The sequence below is a fragment of the Quercus suber genome, unplaced genomic scaffold (assembly GCF_002906115.3).
Source record: "Quercus suber isolate HL8 unplaced genomic scaffold, Cork oak 2.0 scaffold_412, whole genome shotgun sequence".
In the NCBI taxonomy this organism is placed as follows: domain Eukaryota; kingdom Viridiplantae; phylum Streptophyta; class Magnoliopsida; order Fagales; family Fagaceae; genus Quercus; species Quercus suber.
The window spans coordinates 599,642-627,621 of record NW_027069863.1 but is presented as its reverse complement, the minus strand read 5'-3'; the positions used below and the strand labels follow the sequence as shown (position 1 = coordinate 627,621).

At 32.7% G+C, this 27,980-nt stretch overlaps 1 protein-coding gene across 1 annotated transcript; it reads left to right on the top strand.

The window, feature by feature from the left end:
- Positions 1 to 5,443: 5,443 nt before the first annotated feature.
- On the top strand, positions 5,444 to 18,786 carry LOC112037872 (uncharacterized). The gene is made up of 4 exons (XM_065761431.1): positions 5,444 to 5,575; positions 6,727 to 6,826; positions 17,612 to 17,794; positions 18,501 to 18,786. Coding segments are annotated over exons 1-4 (408 nt in total). The 5' UTR covers positions 5,444 to 5,573; the 3' UTR covers positions 18,624 to 18,786.
- Positions 18,787 to 27,980: the final 9,194 nt, after the last annotated feature.

Sequence of the window (27,980 nt, the reverse complement as noted above, 5' to 3'; positions counted from 1 at the left end):
CCAGTATTTCTTGCACAAAAGCGTCCCCCAGTCAGCCATTCCATCATGTGAAGGTATGTCCCTAGAAGCCTAGGTCTTCAAGGCCACACTGAAGTAAGGTTTCTTTGGAAGCAAGCATTGGTGTTAGTGGCTTAGGTAGGCGGCCTTGCTTCTTAGTGGAGTGTAGGATCTCATTGAAATCTCCTAGGCAAACCCATGGTAGTGTTGCCCTAGCATGTAGGTGTTTGAGGAATTCCCAAGATTTGTGCTTTCTATGCCCCTCTGGCTTGTTGTAGAAACTGGTTATTCGCCAAGGTTGCTGGTCAGTTGGTAAGATATGTGCGTCAATGTGATTAAGGGAGAAGGGTTTTAGGAAATGGTGAGTTTAATCACTTAACCATAATTCAAGCACTCCCCCTCACTTGTGGACCTAAACTTCCCCTTAGTAAGTGGGGGCCAACAAGTGAGAATTTAACATTTTAAATGGGAGATAGAGTGAAGATAAGGATTGAATTCAGAATCTCCTGCTTTGATACCATGCTAAATTATCGATTGTGCAAAAAGTTTAAGCTTTTAGGAAATTGTGAGTTTAATCACTTAAGCATAATTCTAACTTAATTACTCAATATCATGATGCCACTTGTATTCTCTTAAGGATCTCATTCTATTGGTATTTTTCCAATAGTGTATTTTTATATAACAACGTCATATTATATATACTAATTAAAGGCTTGTGTGTTGTACGGTTTTGTCATAAACTTTAGAATATATACTTTATTTGATAAACAATAACAAAATAAAAAATTATTATAATATCAAGATGAATAAATTGTATTGGTATAATAACTATCAAATATAAAATGATAACACCTAAATAATTTTTTTTTTTTTTGTAACATACCGATTGTGCTCTAATGAGAATTTTGTATTTTTAGGAGATTGCTGAATACCTCTTTGTACTCTATATTTTTAGTGTATCCTTTGTTGATTATATCTATTCCATTGAAGTTTCAAGAGAGTGGATTACTTCAGATCTGGATGCTACTCCTATATTTTTATACGTGGATCTCATATTTATGCCACAAGTTTTCTAATTTTTTTAAAAAAATTTACTTAGTTCATCATTTTTTTTTTAATTGAGATTTGTAAATAATTAATTTTGTAAAATATTTATGAAAAAATTATACAAAACCAAACATGATATTGCATGTTTTTTTCACCCATTTTCATGGAGTAAAAAATGTTGCCAACGCCCATTTTTGCCATGACAATCGTTTCTTAGAATTATAAATGTTGATAGGATTGTAGAGAGACGAAGATAGAATTTAAGGTAAATAATTATGTAGATAACTAATAAGTAATAACTTCTAAATGAACATTAAAATTGTTAGATTAGCAAAAAAAAAAATAATAATAATAATAATTATTAGGACTCTAAATGATGTATTGGTATTAATAATGTTTAGGGTCTGTTTGGTTAGGCATTTGTGAGTTTAAATGAGCTTTTTTAAAACCCAAAACTTTGTTTAGTAAAACACACCTTTAATATTTTATACCAATTGTCGTGGATTGCAGGTGGATTTTTTTTACTAAGGCATGTGAAGGTCTCATATTTAATCATCTCAAGCAACTTCATGCCACACTTGAAGTTATCACTTATTCATTCTTTGCTTGCATGATGGGTCACATAAGTCTCAAATGATGTGTTTTATCTCCTAAAAATGCATTCTTTTTCAATTTTTTCACTTCAAAATAAATTTTTTGGTCATAGGAATTATTACTACACTTCACCCTTTCTACCAACAACAACAATAGTAAACAAAGAAAATGGAATATGCCCAATTTTGAAACCAAATTAAAATAATAAAAAAACCATTTTCCATTTGCATAGGAATTTGTCACATTGCTTGATAATGTATAAACTCTTCTTTCATTGGTGGAGTATTGTATAGACACATAAAAAAAAATCTTTATTACAAAGAATAAATAGAAATACAAAGTCATAGCGTCTAACTCTAGCTTTATCACCACCACACACCCTTGGTGCGATGGTCACTCCACAAGTATAAGTGCTTGTGGGGTGTGGGAGACAAGGGTCGGGGTTCAAGTCTTTAGGAGGGAGCTTCACACATATATATATACTTAGATTAGACTAGAGAAGAATTCTATTTTGTATCAAAAAAAAAAAAAACTCTAGCTCTATCACTACTATTATTTATATTAACTCTACCTAAGTGTTTTTATTTTTAGATCTCACTTTTGCACTCACATTAAATTTTGCTTCTTTTTCATTTCACTTCACAAAACCAATTATGCAATGTATAGTTGGCTGTGGATGAACACTGGACTTGGCAAGTAGAAGCCAACACTGTTTAGAGTTTCTCTTTGACTTTTGTTGATTGTCATAGCATAACAGATCTAATAAATTTAAGTTAGATTTGAACCAAAAAACCACAAAACACAAGCATTTTTAGGTACAAATATATACATTTTTAAAATAAATTAGATTTGAACCAAAAAAACCACAAAGCACAAGCATTTTTAGGTACAAATATATTTTTTTAAATAAAAAAGTACATATATTAATAATAACTAGTATGTAACTTCATGCAAACGCATGGATGCATTTAAAATTAAACAAAATTTTTATTATAAAAATATAAATAATTAGTCAAATTATTATTTTTTTAAAAAAACATGTAACACATGCATTCATGCATACATATAGATACATTTAAAATTAAACACAATTTTTATCATAAAATATAGCTAATTAGTCAGATTATTTTTTTAAAGTAAATATAGTTAGTCACATATTAAAATTCTTACCTAAATTTAATACTACTTATGATAATTTTTTTTTCTAATTTTTAATAAGATAAAACGTGTGGTGATTTTTATTTATTTTTATTTTTTGAGAAACATATGGTGATTTTTATTGAGTATATGTAATTTTTTTTTAATTTTATAGTTCATTAATATTAGATTCTTAGTATTTTGCATTTATTAACTCATTTGACACAAAGATTAAAAAACTTAAGTAAACACATAGCACATGCTTAAGTGGATAATATTGGTGTAGTCCCCACATAAATTTAGACATGTGCAAAATTGGATTATAATTTCAAATTTTAATTCAACTTCCTCTAAGTTTTACCTATTAATATATATATATATATATATATAGATGACTTATAAATTTGAATTTTTTTTAGTTATATGATTATGTTTTTTTATGGTTTATTATATTGGACTGCTCGTTTTCTACATTAAATTAACTAATTTGGCACAAAATTTAAAAATTTAGATTAGATGAGACACGTGGCGTAAAATTAAACTCTAATTGAAATTCAAAATTTTCACTAAATTAACTCACTTGGCACAAAATTCTAAAATTTAGATTAGATGAGATATGTGGCGCAAAATTAGACTTTAATTAGATTTCAATTTGAAATTTAATTGGATTTTTTCTCTGCTTTACCTATTATCATATATATAAATAATAACAAGGTTTTTTAGAATAAAAAATCATAAGAATTTTTTTTTTTTGAATAAGAAGATTGCAACTTTATTATTACTATTTTTTTTTAATAATTAAGATTGCAACTTTATTAAGAATAAGATAAATTCAAAAAATCTTGAGGTACAACCAACTCGATCATATAAGAATTTTCTTTATCCAAGTTACAGAATCATATAACAAAGATAAACAAGCAGAGAGAGATGACATAATTAGTTTTGTAGAGTTCTAGAAAAAAAAAATAATGTTTAAATGAAATAAAAATAAAATATTAAGATTGATGTAGTTGTCTATAAATAGTACTGTAAGGACTCAATTTGGATTTGACCCTGAGTATGAATGGGTTTTCAGCCCAACAAGTCCAAACAATAAATTTGTAGAGAGTGGGTTGAAGGTTTAGGCGCTGGCCGTCGTTCACCAAGCATGAACTCTCTTTTATTAAAAAATACTTAGAATTTATTTACAACTGGGGGGATGCTCCTCGGCCCGTGGCCGAGGAGCCCCTTTCCTTTTTCTTCTTTTTTTTCCCCCTCCTTTCTTACTTTACTTGCTTTTCTTATATAGTCTTCATCTTCCTATCTCCTTCTTCCATCTGTTGATCATCCATTCACCTCTCTTCTGGCCGTCCGTCCCATCAGAGGCCTTATTAGTACTCAAGTGGTTTACTCTGATCAACGTTGCCCTGCTAAGGGGTTATATCCCCATTAATGCGGCCAGAGGGGTTAGGTGAATGCATTAAGTGTGAATGTGACAGCTCGCTCTGGGCTTGTCCCTTCCCAAAAATTATCCGTAGTATGCCGAGGACGAAGAGGTCCTCGGCGTGGGTCAAAAGAGAGGCTTTCCCCAACTTAGCCTTGGATGGTCAGTCTTCCTCGGCACCGGCCTTGGGCCTACTACGGGATGGGCTGAGGCTGTCAGGCCCACGGGCCCCACAATAGCCCCTCAAAACCCTGTTGCACGTTCCCTCGGACAGGGAGGAGGATTTTGATACCTACGGGCCCTCTAGACGAATCGCCCCACTTTGGTTCGTGCTAATGCTGGCAACTTTTCGACTGCCCGATGTGCGTTTTTTGCGTTTCACGACTTAATGTGTACCCACATTAAATTTTAGCGGCACCACGTTTCCCACTTTCAACGGTGTGATGGTAATTGTTCGGTGAGGATCTCCTGCTTTTATGGGCAGGCAGTTACATTTGGGGAACCTAAGGGGGAGTATAAGTACCTGTTTGAACCGCCTGGTTTCCTCATTTTCGCGCTTACAACCATTGATGCGTATGATTTGAATCTAGTTCAACTTGCACACTACCTGAAGAGAATCGTTATATTTCTGTAAGTCTTCTTCTTCCAGTGACCTCAAATTTCCTTGATTCTACTCCTTCTTTTCTTCTTCTGGAACTTTTAGTCGTCCTTGGGGAATGGGTAAGTTTAAGAAGTTGGTTGAATCCGACGAGATGATGAATAAATTCATTGTTAACTATGGGATACCCAATAATGTGAGTTTGAAGTATTGTGAAGAAGGGGAGTGGTACATTAAGAGGAGAGAGGGTGAAGTCGTGATCCCGATAGTAGCTTTCGTAGAGGGAGGGATGAGAATCCCTATGAGGCCAGTGACCCTCAATTACCTTAGGCATTTTCGCCTAGCTCCTACCCAGTGTGCCGTGAATGTATTTAGGATATTAGGGTGTGTAGATACCTTGAATGAGAAAATGGGGCTGAGACTGACTCACCACGATGTGAACTGGTGCTACAACCTTCATCATCTGAGGGGTAAGACGTACTATATGAAGACAAGGGACGATAGGGTTCGTCTCATCCAGTGTCTTCCTGATTCCAATAAGGGGTTGACTCAAGATTTCCTCATAGTGTCGGGGGAGTGACCCCCCTTTTTTCTCATTTCAAAAAATTACCTGTTTTCAATTCCAAAATTTCCGATTCATTTTCTCGAGAACCAAACGGAGCTTTGAAAAATTTGGTGTAGAATGCGGAGCTGTTTACCTTGACGTACGGTGCGATCGTGCGCCAGTTGCTTACCGATCTGGAGGAGGTTGAGGAAGTCAACAAGCAGCTTGATCAAATGTAAATTTTTTATTTTTTTATTAGTTTCTTACGGTTTTTTCCTTTTATATTTCGTAGATTTTTGTGTGCGATTTGCTAAAAATGTTGGTTTGATCCGAAGAGTGTGAATTTGGATGATTAAATTTGATTATAGTTATAAGAATTTTATATAGACTTAATTGGGCAATTATTATGATCTTGATACTCACTTATCATCTGTCTCTGGCATAGTTATATCTCATAGTTTTATGTGATTTTTCAAATTATGGGTTAGTTATATTTCATAGATGTTTGATTGGCTTGAAGATGGTTTTGGTTTGGAAAGTTTTCATTTTTATTTTCTTGTAAGAATTGTATTTAAACACTTAAATGGGCACTTATTATGATCTTGACATCCACTTATTCTTTAGCACGAAAGAAACAATCAAACAAGGAAGATTAAAGAACATTATCTGAGCCTTTTTTTCCCCCCAATTTCCTTTTATTAGCCTGGCATATTAGGCTAGGATTCAAGCACATACTCAATCCTGCTATTTAAGTTTGATGGGTCTTGACCAAAAACTTTGGAAGAATGTTGATTTATGCGCAAGCATTTCTTTTGGAGTGATAGTTAAAATTTAACTACACAGGCTATGTATGGTTTTCAGGAAAATTCCTAGGTATTAAAAGCTTACAAGATACAAATCCACAGTTAGGTACATATATGAAGACTCTTTATCATTAGATGTTATTTTATTGCTTTGCACTGAGGACTTATTCCCTATTCCAAGAACCTGCCTAACAAATCTATGCTCATTTGCTTACTTATTCGTCAAGAATTTACAACTCTATAATCAAATAGTAGCATTTCATTTCTCGTTCATACCCCCCCTCCCCCTCCTTTTGTTGGAGGTGGTTGCATGGAGGGGGATACTTGACAAATGCATTGACATACCTTTATCTGATATTGTACTCCCTATTTTCTTTCTACTTTAATGCCAATGAAATTTCTTTTACTTTATAAGAAAAATATACCTGATATTACGTTGTGAACATTGACATTATTTCATCTCCAATGGGTAATCTCCTACTGCCAACAAACCTTAAGTTATCATATTTGAGCATCAAATGCAAAATTGTTGATTAGATCATTGTAATATCAGAACTAATTTGACTAGTTAATTATCTTGCAGGGGTTATAATATTGGAATTAGACTAATTGATGAGTTTCTAGCAAAATCTAATGTTGCCAGATGTGTTGACTTCAAGGAGACAGCTGAAGTAATTGCAAAGGTCTGTTATCATCATTATTTATATATATAAAAAAGGTCTGTTATCATTGCTTGCCTCTTTACACATGAGAATTATATGTTGGCTCAACATTCCTCCTACTTGTCCAGGCCTCTATTACTTCTTCTATTCCAATTCATTATTTATCTATTTATTTTTTGTGGGCAGCCCGGGGGGGTTTTTGGTTGGAGGGGGGGGGGGGGGTGGTGAGATAAGAGAGAAGGAGTAGGTGGGTGCAACAAAAAGAACAGGATGTATTTTTGGTGGTTAATAGACTTGGTGGATGAAGACAAAAAGACTGGAATATACTTTTGCCAAAAAGACTTATCACTTAATGGATTACATATCTATGAATTCAGAACAAATGGTAATCAGATTGCCGAAATATTTCCCTTCATCTTGCTAAGGGGAGGAGGTGCCATTTAAGGCAGAGCACATTGGCACCATTTAAGCTAGAGTACGTTGGCTCTAATGGTTAATATTTTATTCAGGGAAAAAAAAAAGCCCTTGGAAAACTGTTCCATGCTTCAGTGTGGGAAATCAATTTTAGACTTCATCTGGTGAAGGTGCTATGTTCTTCTTTTGTACGAAAGGAGTTTGGGAGTTGGAGCTTCAACCCCTCAGTGGCTTGTCATATGGCTGAAATCTGGGAAGGATGGAGACAGTGGATTTTGTTGAATTGAGGAGCTATCTTGGGTTTGTTCTATTGAAAGGCATTTGAAATGCTTGGAAAGCATTTTAGGATGATCTTGGTTGCTGGTTGGCTCTGTAAAAATCTTGTTTCTAGACTTATCACTTATGTTTAGGACTTTGTATTTTTTAGTTTTTTTTTTTTTGCATAGGATAGGCTTGATGATAACTTACATTGATATTGGGTTTGTGAGTGCAATACAGGTTTAGAAGTTGGAGTCATTGGGCTCTCACCCTAACTTACATTGCAATTAAGGTTTTAAGTGTTGGAGAAGATAGGATAGGTGGAGTTAGTAGAACTAGAAGTTTAATCTATCAAAAATAGAAATAGAACTTCAAGATTAATTATCATTATTTTTTTTGATAAGTAAGATTAATTATAATTATTAGCCCTAAGGAGCAACACATTTTATTTCCTTAAAAAGAGCTGAAGTGCTTTCATAAAGTAGCTTTTATACTTGGACAGGTAGTCTAGAAAGATGCTTATTGTGAGAATTCTCATTAATCACATTAAGATGTGTCACTAAACCAAGAAGATCAATCATCTTTTCCATTGTTAAATTTCATCACACTTTTACAGGCGGTGAAAGTTTTTTCTCAAGCGATAGGAATTACTCCACTGCCCTAACTTGATAAAATATGCCAACTTAAGTTGGGCAACCCAAATCCTATATAGGTTTGGGTTCTGGTAACCTGTTCAACTTTGTTTTTCCCCATCATTTGACTGGTAAGTTAAGCACACACCTGGTGAGTTTTGAACCCATTGATCGCACCATTTCATTTTTCGGATTTGGTCGCCTTTGACCCAATCCAATCCACCAGGATTACAGCTTTAGGAAAACTTCTGGCTTGCTTGACAGAGTCAATATAAGGTCTTTTGGGTGGGTTCTGATAGAATGCATATTGTACTTTGCTTGTTTCATATTAGCATGGATCTAGTTGGCTCTCCATAACATGCTTTGGTTGGTGAAGTAATTCACACAAGGTTTAAAAGTGTAGTTTTCTTATATTTTGCTATATTTCACATATTTGCTGTGTCATGTATGTGGATTGCAGTCATTATAGGCGTAGAAGAGAAAAAGTCTAGGATTGAGATCTGTACAGGAATTTTCCTTGGTGAGTGGCCACGTCATAGAGTGGTAATTGGTTGCTTGTTCGAGCAGCTGCCCTGGGCATGGAAGGAAAGGTNTCTTAGGGGTCACAGCATCTGTAAGCAATTGGGATGCTGATGGAACATGTTGCAGTATTGTTTTAGAAGACAATCCTCTGGTAGACTTTGTTGAGCTTCCTGACACATGTCAAGGTCTATACTATTGCAATGTCTTAAGTGGAGTCATCAGAGGGGCCTTAGAGATGGTGAGTAATATCTCCTCCTACTGAACAGCTTTAACTTTGTCCTCTTGTTGTTTTCTTTTTCCCAGCACATTATAATACTATCTAACAGATATTCTTAGTCATGTAAATGCCTTCAAAAACTGGTCTCTCTTATTGTGAATTTTGCAGTTGACATGTATTCTTCTAAAATTTCTCATTCTCGTTCATCTAAAATATAGATTACATCAAGCGTGGCTGAGAAAGCTAGCTTACTGGTGGCTGTATTGATTCAAAGTTGTGTGGAGTAACTAATGACTCACACGTTGATATCTTTTTCCTTGCCTTCTCCCCATTTCTGGGAAATTCATTCTTTCTATTTTAAGGCAATGGGTATCACCATATCAACATTGTCTTTCTCAAGAGTGGAAAGGCATGGTCATTTTTTCTAAGAAGGTTCTGTTCTAAGCCATTTGCTTCATGTTGATAAATTTGATGATCCTATGGTTAATAGTTTGTCAGAAAATCGAAGTAGAAAAAGAAAATAGTCTTTTGTTCTATGGTCTTCATTTTGTTGCTAACCCCTTACGCTGAATTTTAACATTTCAGAATATCTTACACCTGATTAATATATGAATTTAATGTTGATAGTTGCAATATTTCTTTTTTGAGGAGTGTTTTGCTTGCTGCTATTTTTTTTTTGCTATAGCATCTCAATATGTGTATCTTTGCAATATTTTCCCACGTTCAGGTTTCAATGAAGACAGAAGTTACATGGGTTCGTGACATGCTTCGAGGTGATGATGCATTTGAGTTGCAAGTGAAACTTCTGAAGCAAGTTCCAGAGGAATACCCATACAAAGATGACGAGTAACATGTCAAGCTCTTATGTTATATGTATACAATTTATGATTTTTGTTTGTTCTTTATTTCCCAATGTGTAGAATGTTGGTAGCTGAGCTTCTCTTCTAATGCACAAATCTTGTGAACTTAATTAAGTCAATTTTATTTCTTAAATTTATATGACACTGTTATAAGGTCTACGATTGAACATAACAACTGCCATTGACATCTAATTCCAAAAGTTCACCAGAAAAAGAAAAATAGGGAAAAGGAAAACCGTATGATCATTGGAGTCGTCTTCAGTATTATCAAGGACTTTGTGTATTCTCGAAATGGTGCCACATTCTAGATGTGATGTTTAAGTGCATGAATTGAAATCTGTGTATTCTCTCAGATTTTGCATGCTATACAAGGGTCATTGGGGCTGATCTGTACCAGTGTGCCTAATCACTTAACAAGTTAACACCTCCTGCTGGATGATGACACCTAAATAAGAAGTTGGTGTGCCCGATTGTTTGGATGCTATCAACTATACTTTCTTGCATATAAAGTTTTAGGACATGAGAAATTCATCAATTCTCAACGGGAGCATATACCAGTTGTAAATGCTGAACTTACAATCCAATGGTCCATATAGTATGACTAGCTGTCAGCTGATGCGATAAACTGATAATAAAGCTCTAGGGTCGAGTGTGGGTTTAAAGCATATTGACTTGTTTATTTTTGGTTCTGAGAGGCCTAGGCCCAAATGGTAGACTAGAAGAGTTGGAGAGAGGTTGGGTGTAGGGGGCACTTCATTGGGTTGAGTTCGATGGCAGCAATTTTGTAGAGGTGTATTACAAGCAAGGTTGTCAAAATTAGAATCCTACATAGGATCATGGGTGTAGATAGGATTATAAATTGTAGGATTAGATTGTGGATTATAAGATTCTATATTATTTGAGAGGGGAAAAAAAATATATTGATATGTTAAATAATTACATAAATTATACATTCATTCATAAAAAACAAAAAATTTGCATTTATTTGATGTAATTGTCGTACATCACTATATTCACTTGTATCATCATTTAAAAAGGCCAAAAACCTCAAAACGAGACACTATTAGAGTATTATTTTTCATTTACGTTTAACTAACATTGTCTCTTTACCTTGAATAGTAAAACTAGGTCTATTGGGATGTTATATTTTCATTTGGGTCAAACTAAGTTTTCTGTCAATTTAAAGAAGATTACAAAAACCAGGATCGTTTGTAATCGTCAGAATCGTATGATTCTACCAATCAATCCTACTAAAGATCTTTGAAAGATTTGGATCGTTTTAAGCAGGGGAAATCATAAAATCGTAGGATCCAGATTGAGATTTTGACAACCATGGTTACGAGATGGTATGGAACTTCGGGCAAGGATGTGATGGTGGTTGCTCATCACTAGGTGGTTGCTCTGGGGTAGTTTGTTCTCTCTGGTTGGTGGTTGTCATTGGTTCTTTTCTTTGGGAGTGAAAGGTCTGGGTGGTGTATTTATGGTGTTTGTAGCAAGATGTCACTTTTCAGCTTGTTTGCCTTTAAGTTGAGATCTGTTTGGTTACATGGGTTTGATTCCTCAGTAGATCACCACACTAGACCTGGAAAAACTGGACCCAAAAAATGGTGAGTAATAGAAATAGCAATCCGTTTTACTAAGAACCATTTTCATCCGACCTAGTCGAGTCAAACTTGCATTGGACTCGAGAATTTTCCCAAGTCTCCATTGTAAAATTTAACATTAATTTTTACCGACCCATTTCCAATGTTTATTTGTATGCTAAAGTTATATTAGAATTTTATGTTTTTGACGAAAATACTAATGAACTTGTCGACTTCACATGCCATTCTCATCTATAAACATTTTCAGAGTGGATCTATTTTGTAAGTTCATTATAGATTTTTTCTCCTATGTACTTTTTTTCCTCTTTGAATATTTAACATGTTATATTTTATTCCTAAATTCTATATATTTAGTTATTTTTATAGGTTTTATAAAAAGAAGAAGTTATTTTTATAGGTGATTTAACTTTAATTCTTTTTTATTTTTGTTGGGCAAATTTCTTTCATGTTACATATATGCATAAGTGTTTGCATTTTTGTGTGTGGAATTTCTAGACTATTAAAATATTAGAATTAATTCTTGGACTATGAATCTATGGATTTATATACCGTTCAAAATTTTATGTACTCCACAAGTATAAGTGCATGTGGGGTGTGAGGGCCAAGGGTTGGGATTCAAGTCTGTAAGAGGGAGCTTCACACACATATACACTTAGATTAGGCTAGAGTAAGAATTCTATCTTGTATAAAAAAAAAAAAAATGTTAAGAGGTATGTTTCAAGTGTTTTTTTGGTACATGAAAAAAAAAAGAAAATCATATCGAGTTGACTTCACCCATCAAAAACTAGTAAAAGGGTTATATATATATATATATATATATATATAAGCATTAGCTCAAACCATATCCGATTCGATTTGTACCTGACTGGGTTAAACCCAAATATGCACAACCCATTTCCTAGGACTTAGGTGCGGCTAAGGGCCTAGGCTACTTAAGCCTTGGTCAAAGTTCCCTCAATAAGAAAATGTCCAAATTGTAGGTAAATAAGTGTTCCCTTCCCTATACTCAAGAAAGCTCTCCAAATTGTTAGCCAATAGAATCTAAGCAAAATTTAAAGCCTAAGTTTAAATAAAAAATGTTGTGAGTGTGCTAATTATCATTTTCGACTGATTCCTCTAACAATTAGAGGTTTCAATTTTTGTAAGTTAGTATCCCACATGATTAATTTCATCATTATCCACTCAATCACTCACATGATGCCACACCAAAGAATCCCTTTCTCTTTCTCAAAACCAAAATTAAAAGATTTCATTCTTACTTCACCAATAGGCCTATCCATTGCTCGAGTTAGTTTGGTTTAGGGCTCAAACTGCCACTTGACCCAATCATGTCGGGTGGAGGATCACAAGATCTATCGTTGATTGTGAAGAACCACGATCTCAAACGTTAGACCTTCAACATGTGGTGGACAATTTAGTTGAAGCCAATGAAAATGGGTGACAACAACAAGTGATGATGAGGAGATCTTTATATCTTTGCCATATTTGGGTGAAGTTTGTCAAATCTTCATCTGATCTAATTGTCCCGTCAGATCTCTGTCAGTCGGTTTAGTTGTGTTGAATTTCAATATGTTAAACTAACACTCGAATTGGAAGGATCAGTTCTTGGAGGAATTAATTCAACGTTGACTTCCGCCTGCAAGTCAGTCGTGGTTGAGCATGTGAATCGGTTTGATGGGTCCTTGGATAGTCCTATTCACCATGCACCAACTTGCTTAAAACTCTTTTTTTTTTTTTTAAATTCAAAATATAATAATATTTCATATCTTTGTGTTAAATTTAGTGCCTAAACCTTGATATTAGTTCTTTATATAAAGTTAATCTTGGATCAGGTAAGTTGAGGCTATTAAAGGGATTTTATTGTTAAGTGAAGTTACAATAGTGCATCTGATGAACTAAATTCTATTGTTCTTAGCTTTAAAATTTATTTTGTTAGTTATGTTATAATTTTATATATTAGGTAGTGTTTATTTAATTTGTAATGAATGTCTTAGAAAATATCAATTTGGATATGAAAAACTAAAAAGAAAAATATAAATTAATTGAACATCGAATAGGATCCTTAATAAATTTATTACCAACAATCTAAAAAACATATAATAGAAAGTCATGCTTAGTCTAGCAGTTGCTCTTGGCAAAGAAAGAGGCAACGAAGGAAAGGTGCTCCATAGCATTTGGGGTTGACTGGAGGCCCTTTTCTAATTACTATAAAATGTAGCACCTTTATTTTTAGAACCCACAAATGAATAAAAAAAGAATTTAGAAGATAATGAAATTATACAATAAAACGTTAAAAATGGAAATAATTGCAATGATTTTCAAATATGCAATATAAGAATTATTGATTATATAAAAGTCAACTTTTTTATTTTCAAAACTAAAATTTATAAAATCCAACTTTAGTTAGCTATAATATCTATAATATCAATTGAAAAGCAAAAGAAAAATCTAAATACAAAAACTTAATTTATAATTTTACATCTCAAGAAGTGAGGAGCATTTAAATATTGTATAAAGATGCAAAATTACTAATTAAATATAAAAAATATCCCATTCAAAGTTAATGCCATAGGCTTCAAATTGTATTGAGCCAACCCTATTAAGACTATGCCTTAGTTTGCTAAGTTGGTGGTGGTATATTAATTTTAATTAATTTGTGTTTTATTATTTGATTTAAGAAATAATGTAGGGGTCTATATTTATTAATTTTGTAATTTTGATTTTCCTTTTGTTTTGTTAGGATTTAAGATTTAATTCTCCTGTGGATTTCATGAGATTTGTGACATGCTTATCAATTTGGGTTTGAATGCCAAACTAGATCGTGGAGACAATGGAAGCAATCATGTCAGAAACTGTTCTCGTGACCGACCTATCAATCGACATGTTCTTAATTTTAATAATATTCCATACTTTGATGACACACCATACAAAGAAGACTTCATAGATTTGATATTGCATCCTGGAGATTATTTTGCTTTACAAAGATTCCAGAATAGCTTGAGGTGCAACCAGTAGTGGCGGAGCCTTAAAATTTTCTCAAGGGAGGGCAAATCAAACGTGTCATTGTACTTTGGTAGCTTTAACTCTCTATATAAATGCGTATGATTTTATTTTGAAAAACAACAAAAATATGTTGCTAAAAAGATTTACTTATATATTTTTATTAATTTATACTTTAAATGCTCCTAAAATTAACGACTTATATATGACAAAAAAAAATCAATATTAAAAGGAAAATAAAAAAGACAACAATAATTAACAAGCATTTATACTTTCTTTAAAATGAAAGGGGGCTATCACCTAAAATTTACTCAATATTTTAAATTTTAACATTAAATAGAGGGGGAAGGGGCATTTTTGGAAAATCCAGAGGGGGCCATGGGTGCAACTTGTATTGAAGCAAGTTTGTGAGCGATGCAATAGATTGGTAGAATGATATAAAATATTTTAGAATGCAAAGGGACAAGTCTTGATTTTCCTTATGGTTAAGAATGAAGAAGATGATGGTAAAGTTTTCATAAGAAAATAAATTCATGTATAGTATGGATAATAACAAGAATTTTGGTATCCAAATGCAAAGATAATATTAAAGACGTTGAATGTGATGAATTCCCGCTACAAGTCAAGATTGAAGAAGATAATGTTTTGCTAGAAGTTGTTGAAGCAGATAATGGAGTTGATTAAGGAGAATGACAAAAATAATGAGTTGGAGATTGTTAGAAAATCTGTGAAAGATTTATAATCAAAATTATATAGAATCAAATTCCTATTGACAATGAATCAAAGTCCATTGATTTTCTAGGAATAGAATTTTTTATTTTGTCTACAATCCCTTATTGATTGATGTAGCTAATCAATTGAAGGCCAAGGAGAAAGAAATTTTACCTAACATTGTCTCAAGGATACGGATTTCAAAATTAGATCAAGTTATTAAAGTCTTTGAATTATCTTTTTATTTGGAGTGAAGGGGTTCAATAATTAGACGAAAACTCAAGGTCAAGTTTCATTCAAGTGGTGGGATCTGATGTAGGACATAATATAGAGGTTTATTTTATCATTTATTTATTTATTTACTTTTTATCTAAGATAGAAATTCTATTCTAGTGTAATATGTGTATATGTATGTGAAATTCTTTCTTAGAGACTTGAATCCTGGCCATTGCTCCCCTCATCCTACAAGAACTTGTACATGTGAAATGACCATTACTCCAAGGGTATGCATTGATTATTTTATCATTTATTAGTTTTTGATATAATTTTTGTTATTGTAGGATTTAAGGTTTTATTTCCATGATTTCATGAGCTTTTAAGGTTTTTCTGGTCAAATTAGAGTTTTTAAGGTTTTTCTTGTCAAATTAGAGTCATAATGTGGTACCATATTTATTAGGATATGTTTATGAATATTTTTCTTGAAAAATATGTATTTGGAACCTTTAAATAGGCTAGCAATATGCAAAAAAGAAAACGAACAATTTGCTTCAATAAAATAGAAGTTTTCTAACTTTTTTACTTTGGTAGATTCTAGATTTCTTCGTGGATTCAAGGGATCATTTATGGATTTAAGGGTTTGCGTCTAGTTAGAACAAGATTTATACTCTTTCATGTTTTTTGTTTGACATCATTATTGTACTAACTGATCATCTTAATGGGATTGCAGGCGCATCAATTATGGGTGAATTGTGAACTCATATATTATGCAAGTTTAATAACATAGAACTTCACCAAGATCGTTGTAACTTGGTTAGTATTTTTTGGTGTTTTTAATAGGAACATCTAAGTTTCAACCCCCCTCCCTCGTGACTATCGAATAAAAAAAAAAAAAAAACCATAGAACTCCATTAATGATGTTTAGTGGAATCAGTTTAACAGTTAGTAAAGGGGATTTTTTTGGTTAAATAAAGGATCTAAATTTGAATCCTGTCTGAAGTAAAAATCAATTAGTAATGTGTGATAGATTTATCATATCAATATGTATTTTTTTTTTCAGAAATGAATGCAATTTTAAGTTCGGAGGTTCTTTTCATCTACGCTGAGTGTCCAAAATTTATTGGAGTACATTGTCTAACAGTACGAGTATTAGATAGGACAAGCTACTGAGGACATCGATGCACTGAGGAATCTTTGGAAATTTTAGAGATTTGGTCTGCTGAGGATATATTTGATTGGAGGTTTAAGGTGTTGGGTGAAGAATTTGGTGAGTGGTTCTTGATTTTCTTATTAATGAATAATGATACCTTTTCCTTTGCTTAATTGGTGTTTAACTTATCATTTCGTTTCCGATTTGAAACATGTCATTGAAATTGAAGCTGTCATATTCTTGTGATTCTGACCTATGTAACTTGGTCCCCAAAGGCCCAATGAGAGATCACAGGGATTAAACACCACAGGAGTCCAAATGATTGTGACTATGATTTATGTGAGGTTAGGTTAGGTTTAATTATTATCTTTTCATGGCCTACGTACTTTTGGAAGTTGAGGAGTCTTCTTTTCTTAATAAGTGTTTTTGAGATTGTACTTAATGAATCTCTCTCTCTCTCTCTCTCTCTCTCTCTCTCTCTTAATTATCCTGAAAAACAAACCTTCCAATCGCGTGCACAAACTTTCGCATTGATAAGAAGATAATAAATATAATAAACCCACGTTTACATATGGAAAAGGATAAAAGAGGTCTCTCTCTCTCTCTTAATTATCTCGAATAACAAATCTTCCAATCGCGTGCACAAACTTTCGCATTGATAAGAAGATAATAAGGATAATAAACCCACGTTTAGATATGGAAGAGGATAAAAGAGGTTTCTCTCTCTCTCTCTCTCTCTCTCTCTTAACTATCTCGAAAAACAAACCTTCCAATCGCGTGCACAAACTTTTGCATTGATAAAAAGATAACAAGGATAATAAACCCACGTTTATATATGGAAGAGGATAAAAGAGGAAATATCTATTTGCAAAAAGATATAATTAACCCTACTTACCTAAACTATTTTAGGAGTTGGAATAAACATTTTGAGATATATTTGATAGATTTTATTCATTCCTCCTCTCCCTCAATTTACTTGGAAAGTGTTGAGTTACAAATTGACCTTGGTTAATTAATTCAATTACTCAAACTGGTTAATTAGGTTAAATTACTTGCAAATCACGAAGGCACCAACAAATCACCAAATAAGCTAAGTGCAGTGGAAATTAAATTGACATGATACTAAACCCACTACGTACCACACCACCGTGCATAAATTTTCTATTGTAAAGTACGAAATATGTTTTTGTTCATATATGTCCTAATGATACTTCTTTATCAGGTTGGTTTTAAAATGTTCTTAGGGGTCACAGCATCTGTAAGCAATTGGGATGCTGATGGAACATGTTGCAGTATTGTTTTAGAAGACAATCCTCTGGTAGACTTTGTTGAGCTTCCTGACACATGTCAAGGTCTATACTATTGCAATGTCTTAAGTGGAGTCATCAGAGGGGCCTTAGAGATGGTGAGTAATATCTCCTCCTACTGAACAGCTTTAACTTTGTCCTCTTGTTGTTTTCTTTTTCCCAGCACATTATAATACTATCTAACAGATATTCTTAGTCATGTAAATGCCTTCAAAAACTGGTCTCTCTTATTGTGAATTTTGCAGTTGACATGTATTCTTCTAAAATTTCTCATTCTCGTTCATCTAAAATATAGATTACATCAAGCGTGGCTGAGAAAGCTAGCTTACTGGTGGCTGTATTGATTCAAAGTTGTGTGGAGTAACTAATGACTCACACGTTGATATCTTTTTCCTTGCCTTCTCCCCATTTCTGGGAAATTCATTCTTTCTATTTTAAGGCAATGGGTATCACCATATCAACATTGTCTTTCTCAAGAGTGGAAAGGCATGGTCATTTTTTCTAAGAAGGTTCTGTTCTAAGCCATTTGCTTCATGTTGATAAATTTGATGATCCTATGGTTAATAGTTTGTCAGAAAATCGAAGTAGAAAAAGAAAATAGTCTTTTGTTCTATGGTCTTCATTTTGTTGCTAACCCCTTACGCTGAATTTTAACATTTCAGAATATCTTACACCTGATTAATATATGAATTTAATGTTGATAGTTGCAATATTTCTTTTTTGAGGAGTGTTTTGCTTGCTGCTATTTTTTTTTTGCTATAGCATCTCAATATGTGTATCTTTGCAATATTTTCCCACGTTCAGGTTTCAATGAAGACAGAAGTTACATGGGTTCGTGACATGCTTCGAGGTGATGATGCATTTGAGTTGCAAGTGAAACTTCTGAAGCAAGTTCCAGAGGAATACCCATACAAAGATGACGAGTAACATGTCAAGCTCTTATGTTATATGTATACAATTTATGATTTTTGTTTGTTCTTTATTTCCCAATGTGTAGAATGTTGGTAGCTTGGCTTCTCTTCTAATGCACAAATCTTGTGAACTTAAGTCAATTTTATTTCTTAAATTTATATGACACTGTTATAAGGTCTATGATTGAACATAACAACTGCCATTGACATCTAATTCAAAAAGTTCACCAGAAAAAGAAAAATAGGGAAAAGGAAAACCGTATGATCATTGGAGTCGTCTTCAGTATTATCAAGGACTTTGTGTATTCTCGAAATGGTGCCACATTCTAGATGTGATGTTTAAGTGCATGAATTGAAATCTGTGTATTCTCACAGATTTTGCATGCTATACAAGGGTCATTGGGGCTGATCTGTACCAGTGTGCCTAATGACTTAACAATTTAACGCCTCCTGCTGGATGATGACACCTAAATAAGAAGTTGGTGTGCCCGATTGTTTGGATGCTATCAACTATACTTTCTTGCATATAAAGTTTTAGAACATGAGAAATTCATCAATTCTCAACGGGAGCATGTACCAGTTGTAAATGCTGAACTTACAATCCAATGATCCATATAGTATGACTAGCTGTCAGCTGATGCGATAAACTGATAATAAAGCTCTAGGGTCGAGTGTGGGTTTAAAGCATATCGACTTGTTTATTTTTGGTTCTGAGAGGCCTAGGCCCAAATGGTAGACTAGAAGAGTTGGAGAGAGGTTGGGTGTAGGGGGCACTTCATTGGGTTGAGTTCGATGGCAGCAATTCTGTAGAGGTGTATTACAAGCAAGGTTGTTAAAATTATAATCCTACGTAGGATCATGGGTGTAGGTAAGATTATGAATCGTAGGATTAGATTGTGGATCATAAGATTTTATATTATTTGAAAGGGGAAAAAAAAACATATTGGTATGTTAAATAATTACATAAATTATATATTCATTCATAAAAAACAAAAAATTTGCATCTATTTGATGTAATTGCCATACATCACTACATTCACTTGTAAGCATCATTTAAAAAGGCCAAAAACCTCAAAACGTGACACTCTATTAGAGTATTATTTTTCATTTACGTTCAACTAACACTGTCTCTTTACCTTGAATAGTAAAATTAGGTCTATTGGGATGTTATATTTTCATTTGGGTCAAACTAAGCTTTCTGTCAATTTAAAGAATATTACAAAAAACCAAGATCGTTTGGGATTGTTAGAATCGTATGATCCTACAAATCGTAGCAATCCTACTAAAAATCTTTGAAAGATTTGGATCGTTTTAAGTAGGTGAAATCATAAAATCGTAGGATCCAGATTGAGATTTTGACAACCATGGTTACAAGATGTTATGGAACTTTGGGCAAGGATGTGATGGTGGTTGCTCATCACTAGGTGGTCGCTCTAGGGTAGTTTGTTCTCTCTGGTTGGTGGTTGTCATTGGTTCTTTTCTTTGGGAGTGAAAGGTCTGGGTGGTGTATTTATGGTGCTTGTAGCAAGATGTCACTTTTCAGCTTGTTTGCCTTTAAGTTGAGATCTGTTTGGTTACATGCAGGGGCGGAGGCATGTTATGCATTGAGGGGGCCATGGCCCCCCCAAAATTTTTTAAAACCTCTATAATAGTAGGAACAAATAGGTCTCACACTCTCTTATTTAAGAGCTGGCCCCCCTATTAGAAAAACTTGGCCCCTCCTCCAATACGCAGCCATAAAAATGCCCCACCCCAAATTCCTACTTTTCATCTTTTTGATTTTTCCTTTCCTTCTTTAAGACATGTCAGCCATATCTCATATTTTTTTTTCCTTGAGTGAGGCCATATCCCATAGCTATTCAAGACCTATGTTGTACTGGTGTGAAAATTATCATCAGAGAGAAGAGAGATTATGAGGGTACAATATTAGACTACTAGTGGGAATGAAATTGATTTTGAATTTAGTTGGCATGAATGAAATTGATTTTGAATTTATTTTTGACCATAGTAGTCTAATTTGGTTGAATTTAACTGCTATTTATTTTATGGTTGCTTATAGTGACTTTATTATATTTAATTTCTATAAATATAATTTCTTATAAATGTAGTCTAATTTTGATTAAATTTTACAAATCAATATGATAATATTACCTTGGCCCCCTCAACCAAAAATTTCTGGCTACGCCCCTGGTTACATGGGTTTGATTCCTCAGTAGATCACCACACTAGACCTGGAAAAACTGGACGCAAAAAATGGTGAGTAATAGAAATAGCAATCCGTTTTACTAAGAACCATTTTCATCCGACCTAGTCGAGTCAAACTTGCATTGGACTCGAGAAGTTTCCCAAGTCTCCATTGTAAAATTTAACATTTAATTTTTACTGACCCATTTCCAATGTTTATTTGTATGCTAAAGTTATATTAGAATTTTATGTTTTTGACGAAAATACTAATGAACTTGTCGACTTCACATGCCATTCTCATCTATAAACATTTTCAGAGTGGATCTATTTTGTAAGTTCATTATAGATTTTTTCTCTTATGTACTTTTTTTCCTCTTTAAATATTTAACATGTTATATTTTATTCCTAAATTCTATATATTTAGTTATTTTTATAGGTTGTATAAAAAAGAAGAAGTTATTTTTATAGGTGATTTAACTTTAATTCTTTTTTATTTTTGTTGGCCAAATTTCTTTCATGTTACATATATGCATAAGTGTTTGCATTTTTGTGTGTGGAATTTCTGGACTATTAAAATATTAGAATTAATTCTTGGACTATGAATCTATGGATTTATATACTGTTCAAAATTTTAAGTGTTTTCAAAATTTTATATACTCCACAAGTATAAGTGCATGTGGAGTGTGGAGGGCAAAAGTTGGGATTCAAGTCTCTAAGAGGGAGTTTCACACATATATACACTTAGATTAGACTATAATAAAAATTCTATCTTGTATAAAAAAAAAAAAAATGTTAAGAGGTATGTTTCAAGTGTTTTTTTGGTACATGAAAAAAAAAATCATATCGAGTTGACTTCACCCATCAAAAACTAGTAAAAGGGTTATATATATATATATATATATATAAGCATTAGCTCAAACCATATCCGATTCGATTTGTACCTGACTGGGTTAAACCCAAATATGCACAACCCATTTCCTAGGACTTAGGTGCGGCTAAGGGCCTAGGCTACTTAAGCCTTGGTCAAAGTTCCCTCAATAAGAAAATGTCCAAATTGTAGGTAAATAAGTGTTCCCTTCCCTATACTCAAGAAAGCTCTCCAAATTGTTAGCCAATAGAATCTAAGCTAAATTTAAAGCCTAAGTTTAAATAAAAAATGTTGTGAGTGTGCTAATTATCATTTTCGACTGATTCCTCTAACAATTAGAGGTTTCAATTTTTGTAAGTTAGTATCCCACATGATTAATTTCATCATTATCCACTCAATCACTCACATGATGCCACACCAAAGAATCCCTTTCTCTTTCTCAAAACCAAAATTAAAAGATTTCATTCTTACTTCACCAATAGGCCTATCCATTGCTCGAGTTAGTTTGGTTTAGGGCTCAAACTGCCACTTGACCCAATCATGTCGGGTGGAGGATCACAAGATCTATCGTTGATTGTGAAGAACCACGATCTCAAACGTTAGACCTTCAACATGTGGTGGACAATTTAGTTGAAGCCAATGAAAATGGGTGACAACAACAAGTGATGATGAGGAGATCTTTATATCTTTGCCATATTTGGGTGAAGTTTGTCAAATCTTCATCTGATCTAATTGTCCCGTGAGATCTCTGTCAGTCGGTTCAGTTGTGTTGAATTTCAATATGTTAAACTAACACTCGAATTGGAAGGATTAGTTCTTGGAGGAATTAATTCAACGTTGACTTCCGCCTGCAAGTCAGTCGTGGTTGAGCATGTGAATCGGTTTGATGGGTCCTTGGATAGTCCTATTCACCATGCACCAACTTGCTTAAAACTCTTTTTTTTTTTTTTAAATTCAAAATATAATAATTTTTTTTTTTTTTTTAATTCAAAATATAATAATATTTCATATCTTTGTGTTAATTAAATTTAGTGCCTAAACCTTGATATTAGTTCTTTATATAAAGTTAATCTTGGATCAGGTAAGTTGAGGCTATTAAAGGGATTTTATTGTTAAGTGAAGTTACAATAGTGCATCTGATGAACTAAATTCTATTGTTCTTAGCTTTAAAATTTATTTTGTTAGTTATGTTATAATTTTATATATTAGGTAGTGTTTATTTAATTTGTAATGAATGTCTTAGAAAATATCAATTTGGATATGAAAAACTAAAAAGAAAAATATAAATTAATTGAACATCGAATAGGATCCTTAATAAATTTATTACCAACAATCTAAAAAACATATAATAGAAAGTCATGCTTAGTCTAGCAGTTGCTCTTGGCAAAGAAAGAGGCAACGAAGGAAAGGTGCTCCATAGCATTTGGGGTTGACTGGAGGCCCTTTTCTAATTACTATAAAATGTAGCACCTTTATTTTTAGAACCCACAAATGAATAAAAAAAGAATTTAGAAGATAATGAAATTATACAATAAAACGTTAAAAATGGAAATAATTGCAATGATTTTCAAATATGCAATATAAGAATTATTGATTATATAAAAGTCAACTTTTTTATTTTCAAAACTAAAATTTATAAAATCCAACTTTAGTTAGCTATAATATCTATAATATCAATTGAAAAGCAAAAGAAAAATCTAAATACAAAAACTTAATTTATAATTTTACATCTCAAGAAGTGAGGAGCATTTAAATATTGTATAAAGATGCAAAATTACTAATTAAATATAAAAAATATCCCATTCAAAGTTAATGCCATAGGCTTCAAATTGTATTGAGCCAACCCTATTAAGACTATGCCTTAGTTTGCTAAGTTGGTGGTGGTATATTAATTTTAATTAATTTGTGTTTTATTATTTGATTTAAGAAATAATGTAGGGGTCTATATTTATTAATTTTGTAATTTTGATTTTCCTTTTGTTTTGTTAGGATTTAAGATTTAATTCTCCTGTGGATTTCATGAGATTTGTGACATGCTTATCAATTTGGGTTTGAATGCCAAACTAGATCGTGGAGACAATGGAAGCAATCATGTCAGAAACTGTTCTCGTGACCGACCTATCAATCGACATGTTCTTAATTTTAATAATATTCCATACTTTGATGACACACCATACAAAGAAGACTTCATACATTTGATATTGAATCCTGGAGATTATTTTGCTTTACAAAGATTCCAGAATAGCTTGAGGTGCAACCAGTAGTGGCGGAGCCTTAAAATTTTCTCAAGGGAGGGCAAATCAAACGTGTCATTGTACTTTGGTAGCTTTAACTCTCTATATAAATGCGTATGATTTTATTTTGAAAAACAACAAAAATATGTTGCTAAAAAGATTTACTTATATATTTTTATTAATTTATACTTTAAATGCTCCTAAAATTAACGACTTATATATGACAAAAAAAAATCAATATTAAAAGGAAAATAAAAAAGACAACAATAATTAACAAGCATTTATACTTTCTTTAAAATGAAAGGGGGCTATCACCTAAAATTTACTCAATATTTTAAATTTTAACATTAAATAGAGGGGGAAGGGGCATTTTTGGAAAATCCAGAGGGGGCCATGGGTGCAACTTGTATTGAAGCAAGTTTGTGAGCGATGCAATAGATTGGTAGAATGATATAAAATATTTTAGAATGCAAAGGGACAAGTCTTGATTTTCCTTATGGTTAAGAATGAAGAAGATGATGGTAAAGTTTTCATAAGAAAATAAATTCATGTATAGTATGGATAATAACAAGAATTTTGGTATCCAAATGCAAAGATAATATTAAAGACGTTGAATGTGATGAATTCCCGCTACAAGTCAAGATTGAAGAAGATAATGTTTTGCTAGAAGTTGTTGAAGCAGATAATGGAGTTGATTAAGGAGAATGACAAAAATAATGAGTTGGAGATTGTTAGAAAATCTGTGAAAGATTTATAATCAAAATTATATAGAATCAAATTCCTATTGACAATGAATCAAAGTCCATTGATTTTCTAGGAATAGAATTTTTTATTTTGTCTACAATCCCTTATTGATTGATGTAGCTAATCAATTGAAGGCCAAGGAGAAAGAAATTTTACCTAACATTGTCTCAAGGATACGGATTTCAAAATTAGATCAAGTTATTAAAGTCTTTGAATTATCTTTTTATTTGGAGTGAAGGGGTTCAATAATTAGACGAAAACTCAAGGTCAAGTTTCATTCAAGTGGTGGGATCTGATGTAGGACATAATATAGAGGTTTATTTTATCATTTATTTATTTATTTACTTTTTATCTAAGATAGAAATTCTATTCTAGTGTAATATGTGTATATGTATGTGAAATTTTTTCTTAGAGACTTGAATCCTGACCATTGCTCCCCTCATCCTACAAGAACTTGTACATGTGAAATGACCATTACTCCAAGGGTATGCATTGATTATTTTATCATTTATTAGTTTTTGATATTTTGATATAATTTTTGTTATTGTAGGATTTAAGGTTTTATTTCCATGATTTCATGAGCTTTTAAGGTTTTTCTGGTCAAATTAGAGTTTTTAAGGTTTTTCTTGTCAAATTAGAGTCATAATGTGGTACCATATTTATTAGGATATGTTTATGAATATTTTTCTTGAAAAATATGTATTTGGAACCTTTAAATAGGCTAGCAATATGCAAAAAAGAAAACGAACAATTTGCTTCAATAAAATAGAAGTTTTCTAACTTTTTTACTTTGGTAGATTCTAGATTTCTTCGTGGATTCAAGGGATCATTTATGGATTTAAGGGTTTGCGTCTAGTTAGAACAAGATTTATACTCTTTCATGTTTTTTGTTTGACATCATTATTGTACTAACTGATCATCTTAATGGGATTGCAGGCGCATCAATTATGGGTGAATTGTGAACTCATATATTATGCAAGTTTAATAACATAGAACTTCACCAAGATCGTTGTAACTTGGTTAGTATTTTTTGGTGTTTTTAATAGGAACATCTAAGTTTCAACCCCCCTCCCTCGTGACTATCGAATAAAAAAAAAAAAAAAACCATAGAACTCCATTAATGATGTTTAGTGGAATCAGTTTAACAGTTAGTAAAGGGGATTTTTTTGGTTAAATAAAGGATCTAAATTTGAATCCTGTCTGAAGTAAAAATCAATTAGTAATGTGTGATAGATTTATCATATCAATATGTATTTTTTTTTTCAGAAATGAATGCAATTTTAAGTTCGGAGGTTCTTTTCATCTACGCTGAGTGTCCAAAATTTATTGGAGTACATTGTCTAACAGTACGAGTATTAGATAGGACAAGCTACTGAGGACATCGATGCACTGAGGAATCTTTGGAAATTTTAGAGATTTGGTCTGCTGAGGATATATTTGATTGGAGGTTTAAGGTGTTGGGTGAAGAATTTGGTGAGTGGTTCTTGATTTTCTTATTAATGAATAATGATACCTTTTCCTTTGCTTAATTGGTGTTTAACTTATCATTTCGTTTCCGATTTGAAACATGTCATTGAAATTGAAGCTGTCATATTCTTGTGATTCTGACCTATGTAACTTGGTCCCCAAAGGCCCAATGAGAGATCACAGGGATTAAACACCACAGGAGTCCAAATGATTGTGACTATGATTTATGTGAGGTTAGGTTAGGTTTAATTATTATCTTTTCATGGCCTACGTACTTTTGGAAGTTGAGGAGTCTTCTTTTCTTAATAAGTGTTTTTGAGATTGTACTTAATGAATCTCTCTCTCTCTCTCTCTCTCTCTCTCTCTCTCTTAATTATCCTGAAAAACAAACCTTCCAATCGCGTGCACAAACTTTCGCATTGATAAGAAGATAATAAATATAATAAACCCACGTTTACATATGGAAAAGGATAAAAGAGGTCTCTCTCTCTCTCTTAATTATCTCGAATAACAAATCTTCCAATCGCGTGCACAAACTTTCGCATTGATAAGAAGATAATAAGGATAATAAACCCACGTTTAGATATGGAAGAGGATAAAAGAGGTTTCTCTCTCTCTCTCTCTCTCTCTCTCTTAACTATCTCGAAAAACAAACCTTCCAATCGCGTGCACAAACTTTTGCATTGATAAAAAGATAACAAGGATAATAAACCCACGTTTATATATGGAAGAGGATAAAAGAGGAAATATCTATTTGCAAAAAGATATAATTAACCCTACTTACCTAAACTATTTTAGGAGTTGGAATAAACATTTTGAGATATATTTGATAGATTTTATTCATTCCTCCTCTCCCTCAATTTACTTGGAAAGTGTTGAGTTACAAATTGACCTTGGTTAATTAATTCAATTACTCAAACTGGTTAATTAGGTTAAATTACTTGCAAATCACGAAGGCACCAACAAATCACCAAATAAGCTAAGAATAAAAGAGGTTTCTCTCTCTCTCTCTCTCTCTCTCTCTCTCTCTCTCTCTCTCTTAATTATCTCGAAAAACAAACCTTCCAATCGTGTGCACAAACTTTCGCATTGATAAAAAGATAATAAGGATAATAAACCCACGTTTATATATGGAAGAGGATAAAAGAGGAAATATCTATTTGCAAAAAGATATAATTAACCCTACTTACCTAAACTATTTTAGGAGTTGGAATAAACATTTTGAGATATATTTGATAGATTTTATTCATTCCTCCTCTCCCTCAATTTACTTGGAAAGTGTTGAGTTACAAATTGACCTTGGTTAATTAATTCAATTACTCAAACTGGTTAATTAGGTTAAATTACTTGCAAATCACGAAGGCACCAACAAATCACCAAATAAGCTAAGTGCAGTGGAAATTAAATTGACATGATGATTTGTTGACAAATGGGGAAAAATTTTTGCAAGGAAAAAATCTCATTGGATGAATTTCAGGTCACCACTCTCAAAAATCTATTAATCAATAATCAAGCGGTTATAAGTATGAGAAATTTTACCACTATCTTGGTCTATTCCAAAACACCAACCTGTAGTTGAACCTTTACTCTAATATCCAATTGGATTTGATCTTGTAGTAGACTTTTTCGCTTTGCACAAATCTTTTATCTTTGACTAACTCTTTTGTACGGATTCTAGAACGCGATTAACTCCAACAACTTGATTGATTGTTATTGGATGCAAAGTTCTTCACTTTATAGATGTTGAAGATAAGGAAGTACTTGGTTACAAAACTCTAAGGCACACAAACACAGTAGCTTCTCATAGAGTATATGAGTTCTAAGTATGTGTTTTCACACTCGATGACTTTTTAAAAATAAGCTTTATATATGACTA